The sequence below is a fragment of the Sebastes fasciatus genome, chromosome 22 (genome assembly GCF_043250625.1).
Source record: "Sebastes fasciatus isolate fSebFas1 chromosome 22, fSebFas1.pri, whole genome shotgun sequence".
NCBI classification, from domain to species: domain Eukaryota; kingdom Metazoa; phylum Chordata; class Actinopteri; order Perciformes; family Sebastidae; genus Sebastes; species Sebastes fasciatus.
In genome coordinates, this window is record NC_133816.1 from 16,223,087 (window position 1) to 16,248,536 (window position 25,450).

At 42.6% G+C, this 25,450-nt stretch overlaps 1 protein-coding gene across 4 annotated transcripts in view; it reads left to right on the top strand.

Moving 5' to 3' along the window:
- The window catches only part of mllt3 (MLLT3 super elongation complex subunit), a 57,961-nt gene extending 39,569 nt beyond the window's left edge, over positions 1-18,392 (top strand). For 2 of the 4 annotated variants that reach the window (XM_074624072.1, XM_074624070.1), the window contains exons 8-14: positions 8,243-8,312; positions 9,406-9,459; positions 11,006-11,144; positions 11,552-11,648; positions 11,782-11,850; positions 12,631-12,702; positions 15,874-18,392. In XM_074624072.1, the coding sequence (XP_074480173.1) occupies positions 8,243-8,312; positions 9,406-9,459; positions 11,006-11,144; positions 11,552-11,648; positions 11,782-11,850; positions 12,631-12,702; positions 15,874-16,005 (633 nt within the window). In that variant the 3' untranslated portion in view covers positions 16,006-18,392. The remainder of the gene's footprint in view (positions 1-8,242; positions 8,313-9,405; positions 9,460-11,005; positions 11,145-11,551; positions 11,649-11,781; positions 11,851-12,630; positions 12,703-15,873) is intronic. The other 2 variants (XM_074624073.1, XM_074624071.1) reach the window with 1 other exon arrangement.
- The last annotated feature ends 7,058 nt before the right edge of the window (positions 18,393-25,450 follow it).

Genomic DNA, 25,450 nt, shown 5'->3' on the forward strand with positions numbered 1-25,450 from the left:
AAAAGTGGTGAAGGGGAGGGGGGGTTGTGTGGAAAGAGATCCAATTCATCCAAGGCTTTACAGGGGAGGATGTGTTGGTGGTCAGTCCTTCCTCGGCGTTGAAGGGCTATAAAATCAAATCCCCAACAGAGAGAGGATCTTCTTTAATGGTGGTCTGGTGGACTCTAGGGGGGGGGGCTGGGCAGGGGAATTGGAAGAACCATTAACTAGATCAGCATTCATCTGGGTGGCCAAACAGGAAGTGGACAAAACTGGAGCGAGATACTCACAAGATGCCGTTTTGTTGCCCTTTTAACAGCACATTTTGTACACTTAAAAGTGTGTTTGTGATGGAAGTGATTTAAATGTACTCACTTCCAAACTTAAAGTATTCCTCTGTACCTCTACCTCAAGAGCAGGATTAGAAAACTTCATGTCCACAGTGGCTCCTTTCATGAATAGGCTGACATTTGACTGGGGTTGCCTGGTCCGCGCACATTTGGTGGAGAACCTCCCCATAAAGAAGGGCTGTTTTAAAGCCAAATAGTAGACAAGAAAGATTTATGGTTTTACAACACCTGAGGAGAAAGGGGAGACACGGCAGTGAATAGCACCGAGTTCCCCTTTAATCCTTTTAGCTTTTGAAAGAAGAAAAAAAGGGGTGAGCGTTTGTGGAAGAAAGGTCTAAATCCCCGTGCTTTGAGCAGTTTTTCTTTTATGCGGTGGTGTTTTCATTTCTATTCTCTGCAGCTTGTATAAAGCGTGGGTCTTTATGTATCTTTCTCCGTAGGGGCAGCTTGTTTAGCCAGGGGAGTTATTACTTAGCACTAGCAGAACCTGTTTTTGTCTGCGCTGTATGTAAAATGCCTTTTAAGTTTTTCCCCATAGAGAGACTGGGGGTCGGTGGTGGTTGTAAAAGGGGATGTGGGGTGACAAATGCCAGGTGTTTGATTCTCCCCAGGCTAGCAACTCCGGTGGGCGAGCGCCGGGGCCCGACACAGAGCGCCGCTCTCATTTCTCATGTGACCGCTTGTTTGATCTCGGTGTTTTCCTCTGAGCGGCGGGCCAGAAACAGCACAGAGGAGGAAATGTGGAGTAGGTGATGACATGAAGGGAAAGCAGGCTGGCGCGTTCGCATGAGAACCTTGTTTCTAGCACACTGGATGTGGGCACAGGCTGAGTGATTTGTAACCTACACAAGTTTGGGTAAACCTAAGCCTTTATATATTCAAATTCACATCAAAGAAACATGTATTGAAGATGGCTTTAATGACCAGTGTGTAGCATTTAGGGGGATCTATTGGCAGAAATGCAATATAATATTATCAAGTATGTCTTCATTAGTGTATAATCACCTGGTAATAAGAGTCATGTTTTTCATTACGTTAGAATGAGCCGTTTATATCTACATATGGAGCAGGTCCTCTCTCCACGGAGTCCGTCATGTTGCAACGCCATGTTTCTTGTTAAGCCTCTACCAGACTGATAAAATGACCATTTACAAGTAGATGTGCATGTTAACAATCTGCGTACATTAGTCTCCCTTAGAGTGAAAAAAAGGCTAGTGTTAATATTAAGAGAAATGATGAATACAGCATTTCAGCTATAACATGGACTTTTAACATTTTAAAAGTTAATTAAATTAGGGCTGTCAAAGTTAACGGGATAATAACACATTAAAGCAAATTTGTTTTAACGCCACTAATTTCTTTAACGCTATACATTTTTTGGAGGTTGTAGCGGGCTCAGTTTTAAAGCTAGAGTGAAGATACTGGCATCATGAAACTAAAAAACCTAAAGAATCCATTGGTACCAACCATGTCACACTGACAGCTGTTGTTGCCTGTTGGGCTGCAGTTTGCCATGTTATGATTTGAGCATATTTTCTATGCTAAATGCAGTACCTGTGAGGGTTTCTGGACAATAATTGTCATTGTTTTGTGTTGATAATTGATTTCCAATAATAAATAAATACATATATTTGCATAAATCTGCATATTTGCCCACTCCCATGTCGACAAGAGTATTAAATACTTGAATCTCCCTTTAAGGTACATTTTGAACAGATAAATAATGTGTAATTAATATGCGATTAGTCATGATTAACTATGGACAATCATGTGATTAATCGCCATTAAATATTTTAATTGATTGACAGCCCTATAATAAATAGATAAAATAAAAAGGTAGAAGTTTAGGTTGTATTACGTTAACTTAAAGGGGAACGCCACTGATTTTACACATCAAAGGAAACCACGTGAAAAGGGCTGGTTGGTCTGAAAATCCCAGCATCCCCTGGGTGTCTCCGGGTGTCGGGCTGTAGAGTGCTAGAGGTTGCACATTTTTCAGCGAGGTATTTCAATTACCAAACTGTCGAGAAAACCACGAATGGGTTAACTGCAGCCAGAGTGAAAATAGAGCTGATACATTTGTGTTAATGAATAAATGAGTCGGCTGTGTTTGAATGAATGTACAGTGTCAAACTGAAAGGCTTCTTAATTCACATCAGAACAGTGGTGTTTGGACAGCCCCCGCTGAATTAGACAAGCGAACCAAATGCTCTTGGTCAGTTTGGTCTTGTTTGCTGGCACTTCTCTTTTGGCCGTCCTAACTGTGCCAAGAGTTAAGAGAAGAAGTCAGATTGATGCCAGCGAACTCCCAACTAAAGACGATTTATTGTCTTTGAGGAGGGCAGCTTTGGTGGCTTTGTGAGCAAAGCGGGACAAAAGCCCTTAAAAGGAGTGCTGGTGATATTTATGGCACTGTGAAGGAGCTGTCCCATAAACCAACAGACCAGCTGTGTGGTGTTTGTTGGCAGGAGGTGACAGCCATTGAAGTCGCTCTGCCTTTTGTCCTCGCTTGTCTCTTTTTTCTCTCATGTTTCTTCTGGAGGTCGCTTCTCGCCACTGTGTTTTCTTGGGCAGCTCTGGTTTGCGGCAGCAGCAGCCTCCTTTTTATAAACAACAAGTGTATTTTAAACTCCCTTTTTTAGAATGACACATTTTAAACCCACATCTCCAGTTGAGCTGAGTGGGTCACACACATTATCCCACTATGAGAACATGTAAACGTCAGATATCAGAGCTTTTAGGGGGCCGTTCCCTACCACAGTACCTGGTACCTGTCACATCTGTTGTAGTCCTTTTCCACAACAAGCACTTAACAGCAGGCAACATGGGACCTATTATGCTTTAGTGCATGTAAAAGGTCTGCAAAGTTATAAAGTCCAGGCCAAAGGGAGTTCCTCTCCCCCACAGAAACACTGCTCCTGAACGGCCTGAAACACCTCGCTTGAAGTCCCGCCTTTTCTTCCGTAACGTGGTGATGTCACCAAGTAACACATTTGCATAACGGCTAGTTTGGCATGTCCTCAAGGAGCTCAAACAGAGCGTTTCAGACAGAGCGTTAAAAGAGGTGCAGCCAGTATAAGAAAAGTAAAGTGTTTTTTGAATGTTAAAGCAAGTTAACATGTTCTAGTAGAAACTCAAAATACAAGTTTGAACTTGAAAATAAGCAGAATAGGGCCTCTTTACGAACTTTGGCATTTGATTTGCAGTTCTGCTATATTTTACAAACTAGGACGTTTCAATACACACAATTAAAGGGACTGTTTGTAACTTTTTAAGCGTATAAATGTAGCGGGTCGGCACAAATGCGCGTTCGCATATGCGCGCTCGCGTGTGGCCGGAGCCTCGTCTCCGCTGCCTGCTCTCCTTCACTCAGACAGAGCGCGCGTCCTCGCTGTCTCGCTCCACCTCTAGACGTGAACGCGCGCTCACTCCACACTGCAATAAGAGTTAGTTTAGCTCTGAGAATATCTAGTGAATGTAGAGTGGACGTTTGTGCAGAAATAAATGCTGCAGCTCCTCCAGACCAACAGAGGTTTCCCGTGTCTTGTGAAGTGACGGGGCTCCTCAACGAGTTACGTTATCGTCTCGTTACCGACCGGGTGCCGGTGTCTTCGGTTGCCGGCTGCGGTCGGGAGGCGATAACGTAACTCGTTGAGGAGCCCCGCTGCTGAAGCCTGCGCTGAGCAGGAAAAGCCAACACTAGAATCAGCATTGATTTATGGAGAGACATTCGTCTGGTCAGCTAACATTACTGCCAAGCAGCTGAAATATAGAGTGATATTGTGGTTTTAGTTGACGTCTGTCGCCTCACTGTTTTGAGCGATGCTCGTTCATGTCTATGTAGAGCGAGCAAGCGCGAGCTCGACCCTGACTTTCGTTGATTTCAAGGCCACAGGTGTCGCTGTTAAGCAGCATTTCTGAATCTTACAAATAGTCCCTTTAACAAGGCGACATCAAGACTAACTATTAGAGGTGTGTTGGTATGCTGATTTTACTCTATGTGATGGTGAAACATTTTGACATTTTTGGCAACACTCCAGATGGATGAGCACAAGCTCTGAAAAAGTGAGTTTTTCATGATATGTCCCCTTTAACTAAATGTGTTGGTCCTTTAATATCACGAGTCCCTCATTTAACCCTGGAGGGCTGAATAACAGGTAAAGTTGGGTAGAGATGAATTGTTGGATCTCATGTTACAGTACTGTGCGGTGTATTTGCCACATTGTGTTAACGGTACTCATGAGGCTAAAGTCAGGTGCTCAGGAAGTATATTATGAGGCACGATTGTCTTCTGGTGTTTGCGATTCCATGTGGTTTGTTGGAAACGTTCACACGAGGAAGACCGCCCACAGAAATATCCAAATATTTTGATAACAATGAGCCATGATGTTGGCACAGATATATTTCTTGGCTGTTGTTCAGAACTTCCCTGGTAGCATTCTCCCATCTCGTTTCTGAAAGTGTCTCCCGACGCAGCCAGCAGGCAGTTCGTGCGACTCGGCGGTGAGCTGACAATAGTACAAGATGTCAGGAATGTAGAGAAAAGAATGTGCCCGTTCTCACACCTGTGCACACCTGGGATCAGTGCAGAGCAAGACGTTGGCTGACGGATTGGTTGGTGTTTTAAAAGTTCCCGAAAGTGGATGACGTGCACTCCTCTGTGTGAACATCTGAAAGGAGCTTTTCACCACTTTCAGACTCTCTGTACAGCACTTCTCAAAGCGCAAGTTCTGGCCTTGAGACTGTTTAAACAAGCAGCTCCTTCTGGTAGATTCAAAGTCTCTGCTGAGCTGAGTCGTCTTACTCTAATTTCTTGGCTCTTTTGATGGTGAAATTGACACCGTGCTACCCGTTTGTTAGGTATTAGACATTCCAGAAACTCAAATGTACTCAGTCTTGCCAGGCTTATATAGTGCTTTATGTAGTGCTGGACAATATGACTGTAAAGATATTACAAAAAAATCCATATCATGCTAAGTATGGCAATATATGGCAATATTATGTTGTGCGATACTGTATCAACTCTCCAAAACACTATCGCAATGTACGTTGCAATTCTGTCTTTCAGAGGTTGTAGTGGGCTCAGTTTTAAAGCTAGAGTGAAGATAGTGGCATCATATGAAACAAGAAAACCCCAGGAATCCATTGGTACTAACCATGTCATACTTCCATGTCGTGAAGGAGGCTAAATAACGCTACAAAATTATGCAAAATTCTGGCGAGGAAAAACTGGCATGGCCATTTTCAAAGGGGTCCCTTGACCTCTTACCTCAAGATATGTGAATGAAAATGGGTTCTATGGGTACCCACGAGTCTCCCCTTTACAGACATGATGCCCACTTTATGATAATCACATGCAGTTTTTTGAAAGCAGTATAAATGTGTTATTACTATTCTAAAATTGTGTATTTGAATGTTTCTGCATACTGGGGTCCCTAAACAGTCTTGGAATTGCATACATTAGGTATCAGTGTAAGTGTGATGATGTTAGTCCCCGTAGTAGCCATTTCCCAGAGTGACTTTTTTTAACTCAGATGGTGATGTGTCTTTATTCTACGACAATTTTCCTAAAATTAGATTTTAAAAAATTGCAATATATCGCCTTTACTTTATTTTGACTTGATTGTCCACCTTAGTGTAAATTTGTCTTGCTTACAGTATCGCAATATATTGAATTGTTACCCCTGTATCATGATACATATCATATTGCCAGATTCTTGCCAATACACAGCCCTATATGCTATGTCATAAAAAGTTGGTTGACGGTGGTCGGGCACACACTGATTACATTACGTACCCACAACCCCCACCGTTGTTTTGCTTTTTTTTTAACAGAAATAATACACATTTAGTTCATTTTGGCTTATCAGTGCCGTGTTATCAATAGAATAGATGGTCGGACGACTAGACAGACGCTAGAAACTGACAGTGAATGTGTCAGCTCCATACGGAGTCTCAGCTAAGAGTAGCAGAAGTCATATTTCACACACACACACACACACATACACACAGGACGAGAGAGAGAGTTGACAGACAAGATGTTGCAAAGCAAAAAGCGCCTATTTGGCAACATTTCAGATTTAAACCCAATGCTATGGGAGAACCATAACGTTAATGAGGCCATCGGAGTGTGGAGGACGGAGCGGACACCGCCAGGCCCTGCGGCAAAAGCTCTACCGGCTCTACATATATTGTCCGTCATCTTGTAAAATGTCCGGTGTAATCGGTAACACCGATGTTGTCACGAGTTTATTAACCGTTGGGAAAATGTCCTCACCGTCACATCCCTAAGTAGAACCACTCAATGACTTAAATGGAACCAGAATGCAGTTGTTGTGTTGCCAGAGGCAGCAGGAATCCAGAGCTCACCCAGCACCGCCTCGCACATTGTTGTAGACCTGCCAAAAAACTGACATGATGAATATTTGAGTGCAGTCACATACATGCTGCTAAATGTAGTGAGCAGTCTTATGTTTCAGCACTGTTTGTGTGTGGTGTGCTGCGTGTGTGTGTGTGGCACATCATTAGACTGTGTGATTTATGATGTTAGATGTCGACCCGAGGCTCGAGCACTGAAAGCAGCCTGGCTCTTCTCAGATGAGGCCGGGTCTACGGCAACTGTGTGTGTGTGGGTTCGTCGGATGTTGGCTTACGGCCCTGACACACCGAGATGACTTCAAAGAATTAGTGCTGACAAAGACGGACTAATGTGCCACCTCACAATTTGTTAAAAGCAGCACTTAAACTCCCCTCAGAGACTACTGCCAGCTGGCTGCTGACAAGCAGTAGTCTTTATTTTGCTGTCTGTAAATAACCAACCTGATAATAGGCACCACTTACAGTAGCCGAAAGATACCTGGTGATCCAATCAAATATGTATACATGTCCAGATGAGCAATATCCAGCCACTGTGTTGGACGGGATGAATGACAATCAACCTTCATTTATTAAGGTATCGTGAACATTCAGCTTCAGGCAAGGTGACAAAATTATTATTAGACAAAACACGTCTACTGTATAAAACAAACAGTTGTTTAACAAGAAATAAATGCATGTAAACTTGTCAAAATTATAATCCAAACACATGTCGTGTTGCACTGACATCTGTAAGATCTTCAGTTTTCTATCCCCCCTAAAAGGGGCGCACGTACTGTATGTGCTGGTCTGGTCTATAAGCCATCAGTGATGTCACGAGAACCAATTCTGAAAATGTCATTGTACTCGTTTTTCTACAGTTCCGTAGGTACCGTCAGGGCTCAAGATTAACGGCGTCTAAAATCCAAAAGGACGCAGTGAACTCACTATTGCAGCGTTCATGATCAGTTTCTGATAAATGCCACATTGTGAACATCAAATCTGTGTTGAAATCGTCAGGAGGAGAGCTAGTTAACCTTAGTGGTTAGCTGCCAGTGGGTAGCACAGACCTGCTCGGAGCTAACAGCAACGTTAATGACATGGTTAAAGGAGGTTGCATTGAGTGTCATTATGATGCGTTCAGGCTCTTCAGTAACAAATGACTATTGGGCTATGGTAGATTCGAATGTTATCATGATGTGTTCAAATGTAATCTTGTAAAATGTCGTTTTTGGTGAGAAAGTTGAATACATCCAGTTGTTTGAAGATGTTTTCACAGCTGTTTTCAGTCACACACTAAATAATCAGCCATGAGAAACCGGACTTCTGGCGGAGCGTGGAACTCTTTATGTGTTTCATTTAAGGAAAAAGAGAATAGCAGAGGAAATGCAAAATATATATATTATAGCATGAAAGTGGTCAAATGTCAATACAGCAAATATCTGCACAGAATATTGGATGGTGTTGATGTTTGTCAAAAACTGTATTGATCAAACTGCTTTATGTGTATTTTATTTATCTATATTTTTATTATGTTTGTTTTCTCTTCTTCCTCCCAGTCCGAACAGCCCAGTCCAGCCAGTTCCAGCTCCAGTTCGGGCTTTGCTCCCACACACCACAAACGGCAAGGTAATGAAGTTTCAGCTGATTCTCTTTTCTATCGTCTCTTTCAGTCAGAAGTGATCTGTATAATGGTTCCAGTGTGGCTCATACGGAGCACCAGTGGAGTCCAGTAGAAATATAAAAGAAGCTTAGCCAGTGTTAAAGACGGAATTTAAATAATTTCTAACTGGACTTTACAGAGCTTTATTATCTGACCTGTCGTCTAACCGGTGCAGAAGTGTCTTTATTTAGACACATTCATTTGAGGGACGGTTCTCCAGCTTTAGTCAAGAGCCTAAAGATGTGATCTGAACAAAGATGCTGAATTCTTTCCAGAGAAAAGGAGCATATTTGTTCTGATGACATTTTACTAACCGATTTCATTGCTGAGATCTTATGGTGTTAGGGGCCACTGTGGGAAACTAAATAAGGACATTTCGAGTCAGTCATTATATTTTGGAAATGTTTTACTCTTATAAGACATAAAGATGTCATTTCGAGAAAAAAGCCGTGATATTATGAGATAAAGCCGTCATTTTACAAAACAAAAGTTGTAATAATTATAGATTACACGGTCATCTTTTGAGAAAAAGTTAATATCACAGTATGTTTTTTGTTTTTTCAATATTTATTTAAAGTAAAGAATGACCTTTTCTCAGTGAACAGCGGCCATAATATTTAGTCGTAGAGAGCTCCATGAATCACCAGACTGGTTGAAACTATTTTCCAGTGTAACCCACTTATCAAAACCACTTACTTGAACGTTATTATCATCCTGTCCTGTTATATTGCAGAGCATTATCCTTGTTCAGCTTTGACTTTCTTTACTTCCAAGTAAGTGGTTTATATCATTAGGTTAAAGCTGCCATATGTTTCAAACCACTATGTTGGTTCCTCTTTGGAACGCTGCAAGCCCCTAGATCTCAGCACTGAAAATATAGAGCGAATGTTATCCAAAACAATGAAAGCAAAAATGGGTTTAAATGCTGTAGAAGTCATGTAGGACTGAAGATGGTCTCAGAGGACCAGGTGAGTCTGAATGTATGTCTGGGGTAGTTCTTCTTCTTCTTCTCTCGAGGGTGACCTCTCCTTGTTTGTTTGTAATTTTCTCTGGATGCAGTGGTGGACTTCATCATCAGGAAAAGGGTGGCTATTCCTGCCACCACCCACACAGGTAACAGTTCCTATGAGACCTGTGAGCCCCCCCCACCACACACACACACACACACACACACACACACACACACACACTCTCTCACAAACACACTCACACACACACACACACCCTGTTCACATCTGCATGGAGAACATTTTTCCAGCTTGACTCTGTGCATGAAGGCTCATGCATCTCTCTGCAGTCATGTTGTTAAGGTTTGGTATTGTATCATGGATACGATACCACCCTCCAGAGCTCCCATCACTGCTCATCCAGCAACATGTGTGCATATGTCCTCTTGCACTCTATGATGATGTCTCAGTGTGGAAACACACTATTTATCTTTAAGGTGACTACCTCCATTGTTGTCTAAATACTAAGGCTGTCAAAGTTAACGCGATAAAGTTACATTTGTTTTAACGCCACTAATTTCTTTAATGCATTAACGCAGTTGATCTTTTGGAGGTTTGGAGTGAAGATACTGAAGATATCATATGAAGATATCATATGAAACTAAAAAACCTAAGGAATCCATGTCATGTCATACTAGCTTGTCGGGAAGGAGGCTAAATAACGCTCCAAACTTGCGCTAAATTTTGGCGAGGAAAAACTGTCATGGCCATTTTCAAGGGGGTCCCTTGACCTCTGACCTCAAGATATGTGAATGAAAACGGGTTCTAAGGGTACCCACGAGTCTCCCCTTTACAGACATGCACACTTTATGATAATCACATGCAGTTTGGGGCAAGTCATAGTCAAGTCAACACACTGACACACTGACAGCTGTTGTTGTCTGTTGGGCTGCAGTTCGCCATGTTATGATTTTAGCATGTTTTTTATGCTAAATGCAGTACCTGTGAGGGTTTCTGGACAATATTTGTCATGTGTTTTGTGTTGTTAATTGATTTCCAATAATAAATATATACATACATTTGCATAAAGCAGCATATTTGCCCACTCCCATGTTGATAAGAGTGTTAAATACTGGACAAATCTCCCTTTAAGGTACATTTTGAACAGATTAAAAAATGTGTGATTAATCGTGATTAACTATTTTAATCACAGCCCTAGTAATAACTATTAAAACCACATCAGTGAGCCACACTGTGTCACTGGGTGACATGTTCATTCATTACCATGAACACACGCACCGTAGTTTATTCTGACTCAATCCCACACACACCGTCCTGCTGCCACAAATACTCACTAGAACACCAAATGTGGATTAATCCGCCACTGAAAATAGTCCCAAACAAATGCCCTATTTCCTCTTATTTGAATGAGGCACTGACAGGGTAGGAGAGTCAGAGAGATGAACTAACACATTGTTGGTCTTTTCGTGGGATTTGTTGACAATAAGAAAGATAAAGAACAACAGTAAAGTGTGTCCTCGGACCTACTGGGATCGAACCTGCAGCCACAAGCTCCACTGGACCGTCCCACCATCCGTCCACTTCCCAGCATGATCCGCTGCCTTCTTGCATGTTTTCACTTGTGCTTCGACATAATAATAATAAAAGAGCTCAGTTCCAACGTGGTGGTGTTCTCTGTCCCGCTCACACAGTGCTGGGCCCGCTGCAGTCGGTCATGCAGGATCTGCACTCGGATGACAACGATGACGATTCGGAGGACGATGACGACAACGACATGGACTCTGACGTGGAGCGACCAGCACACACGCACCTCACACACCACCAGCGCAGGTCAGTAAATGGTCACAACAACCTCTGCACAAACACATTTTTGTTTCATGACACCGTGATCATAGACACAAATTCTAACGGGATACAGAAAGTGGTTTGATTCTAACTAGACTGTTTCAGTTGAGTGAGTTGTTAGGGAGCAGGTTGGTGATTTCTCTGTATAACGTCTCAATAGAGTACGTTTTGGCATGTTCTCACAAGCAGCATGGTGAGCTTGCAGTCAGTTCTGCACAGGGCTTTGATCACCACAGACGCCGGTCAGAACTTGTCTGAATTTACGCTTGATTTCCTTCACTGTACCCCGTTCCTTAATTTTTCATGTCGTGGCAGCAGCCTCACTGGAGAACCAGAATGCATCTGTTGATGTACTGAAGCATTTGTCTGTTCTCCTGTGATGATCTATCCAGGGTCAGTTTGAGCGATGGCAGTGAGAGTGACAGCTCCTCGCCCTCACCCCCATCCCGCAACGAAGCCCCGCCCTTACTAAAGACTACTAATAACCAGGTAAGATGATAGTATATCGTGTGTTTCGTTAGTGTAACTGAACGTACCACGAGGGAGCCCAGGTGTTAATGCATGTAGCTCCAGGTCACCCAGAGTGACTCTGACTGGATGTGTGTCCTCTGTCCTCTGTCAGATACTGGAAGTGAAGAGTCCCACCAAGCAGAGCAAGCAGGACAAGAGCAGAAACATAGATTGTGACAAGGTACACAAGGCTTTTTTGTTTCGTTTATCACTATAAATAAGCTCTTATCAAATAGATTAGTTTCAATGAGTTAACATCCAACCTGTCTTCACATCCTCGCTCCTGACACAGAGTATAACATTGCTCTGATACGACACCTATAGGAATACTTCATGGGTTACTCTAGTTATTATTATAGAATTAGTATTAGTTGATTTTGGCTGCATCTTCTCCTGCTGTGTTCAAGCGGAGTTTCCAAAGATACCAACGTCTTGGGTTTGCATATTTCACTCAGTGTAAACATCGTACGGCTTCAATGAAGAGCTGCAACAATATGATACTGTCAGACACACAAAATATGATGTTAAAGGGGGAGATATAAGGAGAAAAGGTGCTTCTAAGAGGTTAAAAGGTGACTGAATAAACAAAATAAATCATTAATAAATACACCATATGGACAGTGTAGTTATAAAACCAGTGGAAGTATTGCAGCATTTGACAGCTCTGTTTAGCATTGATGTATGTTTAGGGCTGGGTACCAACCAAAATGTGTCCCTAGCTGCATAATAAGATACATCATCATATTTATTTGTTTTAGCTGCTTGTGTTTAGATAACATTTAATATTTAAAAACTTCTTTTATTAAATGGAAAAGGGGGTTTTACAGTTAATAGATCATTTATATCTCAGAATGTAAGGCGTTTGACAATAAGCTCATCATCCTGTACCTTCAACCAGGTTTCTGTGTAAGAGAGGTATATTAAAGCCATGAAGTTAACCTGTTTGCTGTGTGTTTCCCAGGCGTACCTGGACGAGCTGGTGGAACTGCACAAAAGGCTGATGACACTAAGAGAAGGTCATATACTGCAACAGGTGTGTATGTTCGTTAGCCTGATGATGAACTGGAACACTGTGAATTGAAGGCGTTACGTGGCTACCAAAGATATCGTCTTTTTTTATTCCACACGCTCTTCTTCCTCGTCAAAACTTGGCACCTGCATTACCCACAATGCAACTCTAACTACCAGTAAGTTGGTCGTAAATTCAGGTGTGTTGTGCTAGTAGCGGCTAATGTAGCCTTCAGGAGAGATGAGCAGCCACAGAGGTCTGGTAAGATCACTTCTTTCTTACTCCGCACCTCCAGATTATTTTCATTTTCAAACTTCACTTGAGGACATTTATCAGACTTGACACCATAAACCGTATATAAGAAGTGGACGTAGTCACTGTGACGTCACCCAGTGGTTTGTGGACTACCGTTTTGAAGCCTCAAGTTTGTCATTTTGAACGTCGCTTGATTAGCAAGGTGCATCCGTAATTCACGTTAACTGTGATATTGATTGACCCTTCGCTAAGTCCACACCGCTCGTCTTCAGACCCAACCGACGCTGACTCAAGTGAGATCACTTCAGGACATTTATCAGACTTCAGACCACCGTATAAAAGAAGTGGACGTAGTCACGGTGACGTTGTTTTTTTAGAGCCAGAAGTGACCATATGTGGATGAGAGGGTCGAGCCAAATACCCTGATTTATGGTCTATTTTCCTCTGAATTGGACCATCTAATCTAATGTCAAATCTGTGGAGTTCTCCTTCCAGCATGCCTGTAATAGCAGCTATTTTGGTATAAACAGGTGAACACCCAATGGGAATTAATTGGAAGGAAGTAAATGACACGACTACTTTTCCTGAAGAACTTTAGAGTGCACGTTTTCTTTATTGAATGTAACATATAGTCTGTGTTAAATCTTTAGGATCAAATTAAAGTGGCAATAAGTAAACATTTCATGTCGTTGAGGTTTGATATTATCCCTTACATTCCTGCTTTATTATTTTCTATAAGAAAGTTACACTGAACTGCCAAGCTCCAGTTTAAAGAAGGAAAAATGTATTGGGTGGCTTCCCAGGAGTTTTCACAGAGCTCAGCATAATATCACTACATGCCAGCGCTATTAGTCAGCTATATTGCTGCGTTAGATTAGAAGAGGAGCTGTGATCTGTTACAGATCCCTCCGTAATCTCCAGCTTCATCTGGCACCAATGAATTATTTGGTTAACCTCTCTCCACCTAAGAGATTGCGTGGTTCTTACTTATATTCTCGAGGCCTATCGTGTGACGGTGTTGGTGGATCTTCCCATGCAGCCGGCTGCCAAGTTCTGCCTCGCTCTCCTAACAAGACGTCTGGCTCTGAGGAAAGACGAAATCCCATCCAAAACAGCACCGCCCGTGCACGGCTTTAACCGTGCACAGTAATCAAGCTAATCTAGCCGCGTTTACCAACTGGCTCCACTTCCTGCTACAAGAGATGGAAATGATTAACTCTCCTGCAACGCTGGTGGGGAGCACATACTGTATCACGGAGAACACTGTAATGCACATGGCATGTCTTTAGACAGAGGAGCACGACTTGAGTTTGGGAGCTGTTTCCAGTTGAAACAAATCCTAAACAGCAATGAAAATGAGCAAACGAGCCAAATTGCAGCCCGAAATGGAAAGAGCGATGAGACGCCTGAGTGTCTGACTTGAATCTGCCCGCCTGTAATTTTTCCCACATTTTTGAGAACTGTACCTACACAAAGATATACGGGATAGTGTTCCTTGTAATCCCAGGACTCCTAACCCAGAGCATCAAATCTGAAAGCAGTTATACCTGCCCAACGTATCCCTTTTAAAGTCACTTCAAGTTATCCCACAACAAAAACATGACAATACAGATTATTTTGTACTAAGGTCTGAGAAACAAGGTGCAACGCTGAGACCCAGGATACTCTTTCTGTTTGGAGGCTTGTGTGACAGCAGATTAAATGAGGCATTATCAGGCCTGTGTTGAGACCAAGGAGTGAATTTTCGCCTCACTTTCCTCGTGTGCGTTGCACTGCCGGTATCATTTTTCATTTGCGCTAGACGCGCCGGGGAGGAGAAGGGGCTTGTCTCCATAGATACCAACAACTTTTATGTCCTCCATCAGAACAGGGAAGAAATAACCACTGTTGCTGCTTTGTACATGTTGTGGAAGTCCCAGATATGTCAGAAAAACAAACGCCGTCGTGTCTGGGTTCATAACGTCACCCGGCGGCGAGCTGTATTCACATACAGCGCCATTGCACTGACTGTATCTAGCAGTATGAACTCAAAATAAACAGATTGTACTGTGATTTAATTGGATCAAAATGATGCCGAAATAACTACATAATGATGCCGATTTGTAAAAAAAGTCTGAATTCATGCTTTGTCGGGTCTGTCTGCAAGACGACAAGCAAACAACTTTTAAAATGCTTGTTTTCTGAATGGAGTCTGGATTGATCAGTGCCAGGCAATGCAGCTGCTCCATCAACACTCAACATAAAGTCATCTATATATGTACTATCATAGCTCTGGGTGATCACAGACAGATACAATATTTATTTCCTCCATTTCTGATTCAACAACATCAGGACGACAGGAGGAGAATCTCAACGCTGATAGGCTTTCACGGCATTCACATCGCAAATTTGCGTCTATTTGCCTCTTTGCATTGAATATTATGTAAAAAGTTTAATTCGCTCTTGGTGTGAACACACCATTACACTATCACGTTCTGTATTTCAACACAGTAGCTTCAAAAACTCTGAATGCAGGTACGAGGTGCAACAAAGACATATCATTATCATATATCGTAAACAGGATGAGATGTTTTTTGAACATTAAAGCATGCGAACATGCTCTAGTAGAAAACCCACAATACAAGTATGAATCTAAAAATGAGCATGATGTATTTCCTTTAAAGATTTCCTGCGGTAGTTTCCTGTAAAAGCCCACCGCTGCCTTCACATTGGCACTTTCTGCTCATGTGAAGCTGATGAATTGTTGGGGTGGTTATTTGTTTGCTAGTGAAAGACGATCACTGTGTACTGATGTTATTTCAGTTCCTGACAGTTTCTCTCTTTGGTTTCATATTTAATTAACCTGTATCCAGTGCAAATATTTAGTTTAAGATCAAATGTTTTCACCCAGATTACAGATGTGAACAGAAATAATACCATAGTCCTCTCTCTGTTTTCCAGATTGTGAACCTCATCGAAGAGACGGGACACTTCCACATCACAAACACTACTTTTGACTTCGACCTTTGCTCCTTGGACAGAAGTACCGTGAGAAAACTCCAGAGTTACCTGGACACCTCTGGACTGTCCTGAGGGCTTCTGAGCAGCTGGCTGCTGGATCTCGGTCTCCACGCAGACTTTTTGATTTTTCTTGAATAAAAACTCCAACTTTGGATGCAATGCAAACGCCCCACTGTGGCCGGGTTTGTCCAGTTGCTGTGTTTGTCCAGCCTGCTGGTTTGGACTGGGCCCTCTGAATGAAGAGGTGGTCCCCCGCTGCAGAACCCCAGAGCCCGGTGTTGTGGGGATGAGCCCTGTGGATCAGGAGATCACCCAGAAAGCCTTGAAAACTTCACTTTCTAAAAAACAAAACAAAAAGAAGTGGGGAGTGGCGACCTTGTTGCTCTTAATGAATGTGCATATTGTTACCATGTATGTTCCTGATTTGTTGTTCATTGTGACAAATGCATGGTCAACATTGCCTTACAACATTGTAAGTCTTATTTATTGAATTTAATTTGCAGGTGTGAGTGCGTGTGTGTGTGAGTGAGTGAGTGTGTGTGTATTTGAAATGGCAAAAAAAGAAGAAAAGCAGCAGAATGAGACTGTGTTGAAGCACTTCACAACAGGCATATCTCTGAATCTGTGTGACAGTGAGTCACAGCATCACTAAGGACACTCCATTAGTCACGGACTTGAATTGAAATCGAATGTCATACTGAATAATTTCAACGGGAACAAAAAACTGCCGCAGCAGCAGGTGTGCCGATACATTTATATTCCAGTCCATGAAAGAACAACCTTGCAGAAGCACTCCTAGAATCCAGCTCGAGGCCCGGCCGGTCAGTGAAGGGTGGTTTGGATGACAAAATACAGAATGGGGTTTGCACTGGGTCGGGGTTAAAGGGGCACGATGTAAGAATCAGAAATTGCTTGACACCTGTGGCCGTTAAGTCAACGACAGTCAGCGTCCTGTTTCTCGCGCTACGTAGACACGAGCGAGCATCGGTCAAAACAGTGAGGCGACACACACGAGACTGAACGTGATTTATTAGCCAGCTAAAACCACAGTATCACTGTATATTTCACATGCTGTCCAGTAGGAATTTTGCCAGCTCGGGGTCCGTTTTGATAAACAAAACAAAACTAAGGTCCCTCCATGAACGGAACGCCCGGCCGATGTTGATCCAAGTTTTCCCCCGACGTCGGTCACATATCTGTTTTGCCAGATGGGCTTCACTGGATATAATTTTGTTTTTTTTAGCTTGTGGTGGAGGCTGATCGTTTGTTGGCGTAATCAGACTCCATTTCTAACGAACATTAGCTATGGTTGCACAGTTAGGTTGCGACCCCGAAATAATAGTTAAACTTTTGGAAACGCTGCAGCACGCACCTCACGTCATGTCATGTGACGATGAACAATCAATCACAGACGGTAGATATCTTCACTTTGCTTTATCATCTGTCCCACAGACTATTTTACTGCTTCGCCCTTTCTGTCGGAAGACGGCGCAACATCCTGTTGAAAGGTCAGCCAGATTGAAGCCGAGAAATCAAACAGTAATGTTGCTGTGAGGGATTTACGGTGCTGGAAATACATTTATTTTTGTTTTGACTTTGTTTAGTTTAGTCAGTGAGGCTTTTTACTGCTAAATTACCGCAACTTAATCATCGTCATCGCGGCACGCAGGTTTTGGTTGCTTAGTAACGACAGGCCTCAACAGCAGCGCAACCTCCCAAGCGCCTTGGATAAAAGGATGAAAGCGGCACGACTGGCGTTTTCCCACGTGTTTTAGACGCGGCATGCGTACCGTGGCTGTGATTAACGGATTGTCTGTTTCAGAAAGGTTGCGAGGGTGTTTCAGACTGTTAGACAATCCGACAAGCACGTTGCTTGAAGCATACCGAGGCCTTCAGTGTGCAGGCGTTACTCTAGATTTGCAAGACTGCATCTGATTTTGAGCTAAAAACATCAATCGTTTTAAAGCTGTTACGTGTAGAGTTATATGTTGGCGCCTCCAGTTGTTGTATACGAAACAACACTGTGGTCAAGAAAGTCATCATCTCCCATCTCCCTCCGCCTCATGGATCGGATCAACTTTTAAAGGGAGTATCATAACACAGAAATTCTGCACATGGTGGCTTTAAACTCATGATTTGAATTTATTTTTAAGTCCACTTGCAAACTCATTATCTGTATTCCACACGCATACAAACTTTAAATGACATTGCACACCCAGCTGTAAGGATTAAAGCACGCCACCTCATCATTTCATACAGGTGCAACATCGTTTGGCAGTTTTTTGTTCCCATATTTTGACGCTGTATAAAGTATAAAGGCTGGAGTGAGCTGAGCACAAATCACTAAGGTCAAAGTTCTCATGATACAATGGAAAAAAAAAACACATTTTGACCAAATCCAGAATAAAGTGCTGCAGCAGGTCCTGCCGACCGGCTCGCTGGCTGCAACGTAAAGAAAAGCTTTGTTGTGTCGGCTCATTTTCTGCTTACAGGGGCCAACGGAACATGATCTCATAGATCCAGTTGGTTTAGGAAATCATGATCAATTTGCCATCGGGGGGGGGAAACGGATTTGTAGAACAGATCGAGCCCTGCGAGAGGAAGAAACTCCCTTTTATGATGTCAGAAAGGAGAAAAGAGTGTTAAGCATTTCTGAAATGTGTGAAATATTTTGGGTAAATTTAACAAAAGAGGAAGCCGATGGGACTTTTTGGCTGACAGGTACTGTTACGGGTGTATAAAAAAAACAGATGTTTTATTTATTTAGTGGGTGTTTGAGTTGTTAAATCAAAGCTCAGCGTTCATTTTCCCAGGAGAAGGCCTTTTGTTTGATATGTACCAGTCTGAAACTAAAGTTCAGGATGGTTTCGGGGTCCTTTCCACATGACCCTGAAGGGTTTTTCTTACCCAGTGTTCTGTCTTATGGTTTCTTGTGTATTTTGAGGACATACAATAAATATTCTGTATGATGTACAGATGCGTTATTACGTCATGTGTGTTTGAGCTTTTTTGGGACAAATTTTTCTTTTCTTTTTATACGTTTTTTCACACAAGTCTTGCAAGCTGTGGTTTAAAACCTTAAATACAATTATAAATGACATTTATGTGCCTTGCAGGAAGTCATCTGTCCACCAGAATCAAAGTGTAACTGGGGGGAAAAAGCCAGTGACGGCGAATTCCTGGATTCTGGGATCCAAATGTTGATCTCCCGCCTCTGGTGGATCACTAAAAACTGTGCCATGCGTGTTGTTTTTTTATGTCAGTCAGAGTGGGTGGTCTGATAGAGGAGAAGCTGGAAGTCCTCCAGTTTCCCCATTTTATTGTGGGCGAAGAAGAATCGCTTTCCTTTCCTCCGTCTCTCTGCGCTGGAACAACCTGTTCCTGTGCCGCCTGAAGGATACATGTTAAAAATGCCTCTGTGGAGGAGTCGGTAGGTGTTCAGCCGTGTTCTGCTATATATAGTCCTGGTGCAAAGCTGTGCCGTTCCAGTCCATTTTCATCCTTTTCATGTGTACTAGCAGAGGGGCCTCAGCATGGCAACGTCATCTGGCAGCGCCGCCTTCAGGCGAACATTTCCACCCGCACAACAAATATCAAAATCTAAAGGTCGCCCTTTCTTATGAAATTTCCTTTTTGATTTGAATTGACCCCATGACCTTTTCCTCCAGCATCACCCTCAGGACAAGCTTTACATTTTTACTGTGTAAAAATACACATAATTCATATTTGATCAGCGAGGCCTAGTTTGATCGGAGTTCGCGAGTGATTGACAGCCGGCTCTCAGATCAGCTCTTACTGCTTGTTTTCCTCCGGTCTGTGAAATCTTGTAGATGCTGTTAGGAGCACCAGAGGACACAGAGGCACATGATTTTTTTTTTTCAGGTTATCTGTTTCATGTACTACTGTCAGGATATAGCGACCGTTTTATAAAAATAACTTTTTTTAATCATATTTGCTCCAACCTCGCCTACTTCAGCTTGAAGCTTTTTACGGAGATTTCAAATGCACCTCACAGTTTTCATTTTTGCTGACACAAGACTGCTGTTTTTAAATTCATCCAATCTGAACGGCACACTGGAAAAGTTCAGCTTCAGAACATATTGTCTTTCAGTAAAACTCTCTCTATTCTGCACCTTTAAATGGAGCCGTACTGTATTCATTAGTTCATAATATGGCATCATCTCCCGTATGCAGCAGACCGACCAAAGGCTTCGGTGCAAGCAGGAAAGTTTCACTTGTGAATGATTTCGCTGGCATTCCAAATGGAGACAAGAAAAGGGGAAAGTGGCTGCTCAGACTCCTGGATTAATTTAAGCTATTTTCCTCTGAGAGAATGGAGCTGAGGGAGGAGGGAGGGGGTATAGAGGAAGAATGGAGCCTGCGGGGGGGGGGGAATGGTTCAGAGTCCAGGCCAGCCAGCAGGACATCCTGTTTGAGCTTCAAAATACCATTTCCTCCAATAAAAAGGGGGGAGACCTTCGAAATAATCTCCCACAGAAGAGACACAGAGACATTGATTGTCACCCTGGCACGAGGCCAAGGCGGAGGAGAAAGGCTCCCCCTCCCACCGAGCCTCTGGACGGTAGTCAAAAAGCACCTCGAGGAAGTCATTAAAGCTCAAGGTTGATGAAAAGTCTCTCCTTCCTCCCTCATCTCACCTCCCCAGCGCCGTCTGAAGGCACGCTGCTCCAGCCATTTTGAGTTATTTGCACAGAGGCAGGTGTAGCTTCCATGCAGGGCCAACGTGATGGAGATATAATGGACTAAATGCCTTCTGTTGTTCTGTTGTTGACACGTTTTAGGTAATGTCTTGAATATCTTGAAGGTGCTCATCCAAATTCAAGATAAAAAAATAAAAAATCCTTCAAGCTTATAGAAAAAACTCAGTTATTCTCGTAGCTCTGGTTCTATCGGTTATGATGACGCTGTACTCACCAAAGTAATTCTTCTCAGAACTGAGGATGGGCGACACCAAACTTCTTTAATTTGATACGCTACCGATGCTTTTTGTGACAATTTTAACAATACGGATATCGATAATTTTTTAAATGGGTAGGTGATTTTTCAAAATAATGGTAATTTAAAAAAAAAAAAAATGATTATTACACTCAAAGGCAAGTCACATGACACAAAAATGTGCATGTACAAATATAAGTACAATTAAATAAAAATGTGTGTGCCACTAAGTGTAAAAAAATAGTCCAGTATTTTACAGAAATAATAAGCCTCATTATAACTTTCAGGGTGTGTTGTGTTTAGATGTTTGAAGAGGTTACATGTGTTTTTGTGTGTGGCTCTTTATTGTCACGAATAATGCATCTTGCTGGAAAAGCCAGCTAAATATGTCTGTGGGCTGTTTTGGCACAAACATGATACAAAAGTGGTGATGCAGCCACCTACATTTCTATTTATTAAATTGTATTATTGATATATTTTTTTTAAAGTAATCGATACCAAATGAGTAGCTTGTCAGTATCAATAATCACAGTATTGATCTGCCCATCCCTACTCTAAATGTGGCAACATCACTAAAAGTAACGCTATTCATTTGATGATCACACCTTTTGTAAAAAGCCAACAGTTTAGCCACTACTCTATGTGAAGGTAAAGGGTTGCATAATCCCACACGGAAACTGTGTGCACACAATTCCAGTAAGTGCAGTAGGTCAAAGTTACACCAGGAAGTTGGATTGTAAACTGTGTTTTTCTTATCCAAATACTGGATTTTGGTACAGATACCCAATCCTAATGAGTTTTCACTTATTCTGTAAAATATCTCAACATCAACAACATCAATAAGATTGATTGACAGTTTATATTGTACAGACATTCATGGTTTCCTAATGATGAATTCTACTGATTTTAGTGATCCTCTGACTTTTCCTCTTGCTCCACTATGAGGTTCACATTTATGGTTTTGAGTAAAATATTCCAACATCTATTGGATGGATTGCCACAAAATTTGGTTCAGACATTCTCGTCCCCTTCAGGATTAACTGTAGCAACTGGTAATCCCTTAACTTTTCACCGTTGGTTGCTTCGTAACATTAACGAATAAAGTGATTTGCAAACTGCAAGCTAGTTAGGTCAGGTATTAATGGACGATGTGGAGGGATGCTGACTGCAGTGTGTTCAACGGCCACAGGTGTCATTAAGGATTTCCTGAAAGTTACATATAGTACCTTTAATTCAGATGAACTAATTACTTTAATACAAATATTGCATTAAAGTACAAAATGTGGCAGTCCGGTTCATGTAAATCAGCCATATTTGATCTCCTATGAAGTATTCATATTTGCTTTCGCAGCCTATTGCTGTCTCCTCCGTCAGAGAAGCTGATGGCAGAATGAAGACCACCAAAGCATGCGCGGCCCTCTTGTTTGCAGAGGGATTTCAGCCCCCTGACCACTCGGCCATTGTCATCAAATTTGCACAGAGCTGCAATAACTCAAAGACACTTCTCATCTGCTTTTAGCTTGCTTGTGTCCCCCGTTTCCCCCTGTGGCCAATCGTGTTGACCTTCCTGTCAGCTCCCCTGTGGAATTCTGGGTGGCGGTGGCGGTTCTGCGGGTCCTCCCTCCACCTCCACCACCACCACCACCACCACCAACCCCCCCCCCGCTCACAGAATGCATACAAATTAGCCTTTCAAATATCAGATCAAGTTATGTAAAGAACAAAAGCAGCGCAGACTTCAAAGGGGAGGTTTCGAGGAGGGATGCTGCACGCGGAGGCTTCAGTCAGCTCTCTCAACCGGCCTCGTGCTCAGACGCTGTGGTGGATTTGATTCTTGTTTTTTAACTCCTCTCCTCTCCTCCCCCCTCCTCCCTGGCTCCCCGAGACCCCCTGCACCACCGAAATGGGTCCAGCCTTTTGGAGCGAATCCCAATCCCAGACCTGGTCTTTGATTTCGGAGGGGCTTGGCACTGCTCCTTCTCCCCCTGCTTTGTTCCTCTTGATGGATCTAGGCGGGCCGGCGAACCGTGACCCCTGCCAGCCCACCCCGTCTGTGTGAGCGCACACACACTCTACACACACACACACACACACTAACCAACAGACAATGCCAAGCCGCCACAGAACCCAACAGGAAAAGGAGGGGGGGAAAAAATGTCGACAAATGTGCTGAAAGCATCTGTGAATCAAAGTCTCATCCCTGACAGAGATTACAGGCGCGGTGAGTGTCGTTGCTGCTTTCATTGTGTCTGTTCTGATAAGTTAGCCATGTGTGATGGGCGAGGAGGAGAGTCTGGACCGCTGCCTATTCAGCTGCTCTGAACCACCTGCCACCAGATGGACCCGAGTGTGAACTTGAACAAGGAAGAAGGAAAGAGGAAAAAAAAAAACCACTTCAATTCCCAGCCCTCCCCGGCAGCCGCCTCATTTTCTCTCTAACTGTGTTATCAAACCCAGCGTTATGTCTGCTTTGTAGTGCGCTCGGTTGCTGAGTTGACAAGCTTTTTACAGTCGCTCGGTTGCAGAAATATTTCATGCTGGGAACTTTTTTTGTGTGCTGAGGCCAAAAACAAAACGGCTGCTGATCAGGCAGCTTATGAGAGGCTTCAGGAAATCACTTTAGAGATATCTTTCAATGACCAACATGTGGATAGGACTTTAGAGAATGCACTCGTGAGGATGCACTTCAAACATGAGACTGACGTCAAGTTTAAAAGACACATTTATGTAACAAGGTTTGCAAAATGGTTAGTTGTGATGTAAAGTATGAGTGGCTTGTAGTAAATGGGCTCCTTTAAAGTGAAAGCATCCATCAACACATCATTTCCTGTACATGCAGTGCAATATAGGACGTCTGTTTCTTACATACCTGCCAGTAATGTCATTGATGTAAACATTAGTACAGTCTATGCACTTTATTGTATAAATGATGCATATCAGAACCACCATAATAAAGTCTTTTCAGAGACGTGGAAGTGAGCTTCTTCATTCTTCATCTAACTTGTGATGACATGCTGTTATGAGCTCTGTAAAAAAAAAAAAAATCCATCCAGTGAGGCCAGATGTGCTAATGGTTTCCAGAGAGCACCAGAGAGAGAGACCGTCCAGCCTGAAGGAAGGAAGGTAGGTGAACGCCGTTATTTCACTTCCTGCACTTTAATTAGAACCAAATTAAAATGAGCCCCCCCGCAGTCTACACTTATTTGACTTAATGGTTGCATTGGGGGGGGGTGGAAAGCCTCCTCAGCACTCCGGTTTAGATCAAGCCCACAAAACAAATCATCAGCAGCCAAGCAGACACAAACTGACCACGTTTTGAAGTTCATTACACCCATTTTGACTTCTGGGGAGACTTCTGATCAGTTCTGGTACACACACGTGAGAGCTCAACTGTTTAGGTGAAGTAAACTGAGGCAAATTTGTAGCGTGCATGAATCCAAAAGTAACCAGAGCTAAAGAAGCAGAAAGGGAAAAACATTTTTTAACATACAGTGAATTAGCCTAATGTGGGACATTTTTGCATTTCAAATTTCTGGACTATATTGTGATATGAAGCCACTACATTAAATCCAAACCCAGCACCACTCTGAAATCCACAGCATGTGTCCTAATCAAACCAACAAAAAAAAGGCAGATATCACACTCATAAAAGAAATGGTGGATATATCGGTACTCTAATGCCAAGTTTTCTCAGACAAATCTAGACTTTCTCATGTGGGACAGTCATGTCTGAAATGTGGGACACTGAGACGTCTGTTTAAAGACACTCATTTAAAAATCACCTTAATTAATGTAGGAAACACTCAAGGCTAAATGTGCAGTAAATGTAACACTTACAATGTTATTGCTGTTATAAAATCTAGGCTTATGTGTGGATGTTACATGGTGAATCGAACAACATCAAACAAACAATAAGACTATAAATACTAATTAATAAATAAAGAATTATGACTATAATAGTTTTGATTTGTGCAAGTGCCCCTAAACTACCTAAAGAAAAAGGAATAATTAATATTATTTCATCCAGTGCATGCTGGGAAGGGCTTTAGCCACAAGAAACCCTGAACAAGACAAAAAAAAGAACTTATGCTACGTCTTGTTGAAATGAAAAAAAAAAGCAAAAATGTCTGCATCAATCCCAGAGAACTGAGAAGTAGACCGAGCCGACCCGTTCCCATGATCAAATAAACCAACCAGGACCATTGTGAGTTTTGCTGCTGTCACATATGGGATCAGTTTACTAATTATTCCTCTCATTATTTCCACATAAATGAGGCACAATGACGAGTGCACCCAGGTAGTGTTTGGACTCATTTGTCCGGTTAAGGACCTCAGCGTCTCCTGCACGTTTGATTAGTTTGGACAAGCCAGCGAGACCAGCTCCGGTGCTGCGTGCAAGCCAAGTCTGTGGCACTCTGGAAAGTTGTCTCAATTATTTTTAAATGCCACATCTCATTTCACCGACACAAAGGGTGAAAAGAAAACAATTTGACTTTGCAAACTCCCTAAAGCCTCTGAACTGGCACCCCTTAATGAACCCTGTAAAACCCTTTTCCTTCCT